Consider the following 2,500-nt stretch of genomic DNA (forward strand, 5'->3'; position numbering starts at 1 on the left):
TCCGTTTAAAGCCACAAGAGTTCCTCACAGTTCCTGCACCATCATCATAGCAGAAAGGAGACCTGCCGCTCAACCTCCTGTACACTACAGTCACCAGGAGCTAGCGTTAGTGTGCTAGAGAAAGCAACAGCGACGGTCAGATTTTAATTTTCCTAACATGTTCACTATTATTTTCCCAGACACAGGGTCAAGCCTCAAACTGTTTACTACTGAACTAAACAGAAGGGCACTAGACCAGTGGTGTGATTGCTGTTTAGGCCTCCTGTTTAGTGTGAAGTCTGTGGTTTGGAACACAGCCCTGAATACTGTGTTTAACTTGGTGAAAAACGCAGCACAGATTACGCCATGCGTGGGCTTAATCCCATGTGCTGTAGCTTTTCGGTTGTTTATTATGTGGTCAAACCTTCATTAGTGTGCAGTTCAGCTTGAGAAAATACCAGTTGCATTTTATAGTCAATTATAACACCACCTCTCTCTTTCTCACTCTCTCTTTTTCTTCTCTCTACCCTCCGGGACAGATGTTATTGGTGTTGCTGAGCTGGTGAATAAGACCAATGGGCCGTGGTTTAACCGGTTTGATGAGGACCTGGCCACGGCCTTCTCTATCTACTGCGGCATCAGCATCGCCCATGTGAGTGGGATTAACTACTAACACTGTTGTAGTGAGTGTGTACTTCTTGAGGATGTTTGTCAGTGCTCATTGCTACTCTTATCTGTCATGGGTGTGGCCTGTCCAGCTTTTTTGAGTTCTGATGAGAAACTGTAGTAGATCAGTTGGACGTTATATGCTCAGTTTCATTTTCAGTTACATCCACTCATCAGAGACACCAGTGATGTCTGCTTCTTCCATCAAGCTGTAATTCTCCTATAAAGTTCTTATTCACATCGAATCAGAGCTCGTATATAACAGGATTAAATGAAATAAATCATGTAAGTCAAAACTTCTGCTGCTTTTGTGGTTCCTTGTAAGTGGTAATAGCTGTATTTCCCTGTATTACTTCGACAGTCTGGAAAAAAAGCATGCAGGCCTCGACGAAATCTTGTGATTTGTTTAATCTGACAAAGACAAACTCTGTTAAGATCATAAACAGCTCCTTTTATTTTATGCCGTATAAACTCATGAGTGGGGAACTGAAGAAACCACACACACACTCGGAAATATTATTCAAAGCAGCTCGCTGTGTTGTATTTTGCACTGAAGTCCAGGTGTCACTGAAATCACAACTTTGTTGCACCGAGAAAATCACCAGATTTTCTCTCTCCACTGCAGTCCCTGCTGTATAAGAGGGTACACGAGGCTCAGTTCCGCAGTCACCTGGCCAATGAGATGATGATGTACCACATGAAGGTGTGTGAGGAGGAAGTCAGCCGCTTGCTAATGAGAGGAATACAACCTGTACACAGCGTTCACCCGAGCTTCTCTCTGTTCACCTACACTCCCCGCTCCCTGCCTGACGACACCACGCCCACGGTGAGTGAGTGAGTGAGTGAATGAGTGAGTGAGTGAGTGAGTGGATGGGTTATTGAGTGAGTGAGTGGATGGGTTAGTGAGTGAGTGAGTGATTGAGTGAATGAGTGAGTGGATGGGTTATTGAGTGAGTGAGTGGATGGGTTAGTGAGTGAGTGATTGAGTGAATGAGTGAGTGGATAGGTTATTGAGTGAGTGAGTGAGTGAGTGAGTGAGTGAGTGAGTGGATGGGTGAGTGAGTGAGTGAGTGAGTGAGTGGATGGGTTAGTGAGTGAGTGAGTGAGTGGATGGGTTAGTGAGTGAGTGAGTGAGTGGATGGGTTAGTGAGTGAGTGAGTGAATATGTGAGTGTGTGAGTGAGTGAGTGGATGGGTTAGTGAGTGAGTGAGTGAGTGGATGGGTTAGTGAGTGAGTGAGTGAGTGGATGGGTTAGTGAGTGAGTGAGTGATTGAGTGAGTGAGTGAGTGGATGGGTTATTGAGTGAGTGAGTGGATGGGTTAGTGAGTGAGTGATTGAGTGAATGAGTGAGTGGATAGGTTATTGAGTGAGTGAGTGAGTGGATGGGTGAGTGAGTGAGTGGATGGGTTAGTGAGTGAGTGAGTGAGTGAGTGGATGGGTTAGTGAGTGAGTGAGTGGATGGGTTAGTGAGTGAGTGAGTGAGTGGATGGGTTAGTGAGTGAGTGAGTGGATGGGTTAGTGAGTGAGTGGATGGGTTAGTGAGTGAGTGAGTGAGTGAGTGGATGGGTTAGTGAGTGAGTGAGTGAGTGAGTGGATGGGTTAGTGAGTGAGTGAGTGGATGGGTTAGTGAGTGAGTGAGTGATTGAGTGAATGAGTGAGTGGATGGGTTATTGAGTGAGTGAGTGGATGGGTTAGTGAGTGAGTGATTGAGTGAATGAGTGAGTGGATAGGTTATTGAGTGAGTGAGTGAGTGAGTGAGTGAGTGAGTGGATGGGTGAGTGAGTGAGTGAGTGAGTGGATGGGTTAGTGAGTGAGTGAGTGAGTGGATGGGTTAGTGAGTGAGTGAGTGGATGGG

At 45.9% G+C, this 2,500-nt stretch overlaps 1 protein-coding gene across 8 annotated transcripts in view; it reads left to right on the top strand.

The window, feature by feature from the left end:
- The window catches only part of LOC131367872 (cGMP-dependent 3',5'-cyclic phosphodiesterase), a 221,786-nt gene that overhangs the window by 192,973 nt on the left and 26,313 nt on the right, over positions 1-2,500 (top strand). For all 8 annotated transcript variants that reach the window (XM_058413487.1, XM_058413479.1, XM_058413485.1 and 5 more), the window contains 2 exons: positions 519-631; positions 1,271-1,471. In XM_058413487.1, coding sequence (XP_058269470.1) covers positions 519-631; positions 1,271-1,471 — 314 coding nt within the window. The remainder of the gene's footprint in view (positions 1-518; positions 632-1,270; positions 1,472-2,500) is intronic.

This window comes from Hemibagrus wyckioides, linkage group LG17, assembly GCF_019097595.1.
Source record: "Hemibagrus wyckioides isolate EC202008001 linkage group LG17, SWU_Hwy_1.0, whole genome shotgun sequence".
Taxonomy (NCBI): Eukaryota; Metazoa; Chordata; class Actinopteri; order Siluriformes; family Bagridae; genus Hemibagrus; species Hemibagrus wyckioides.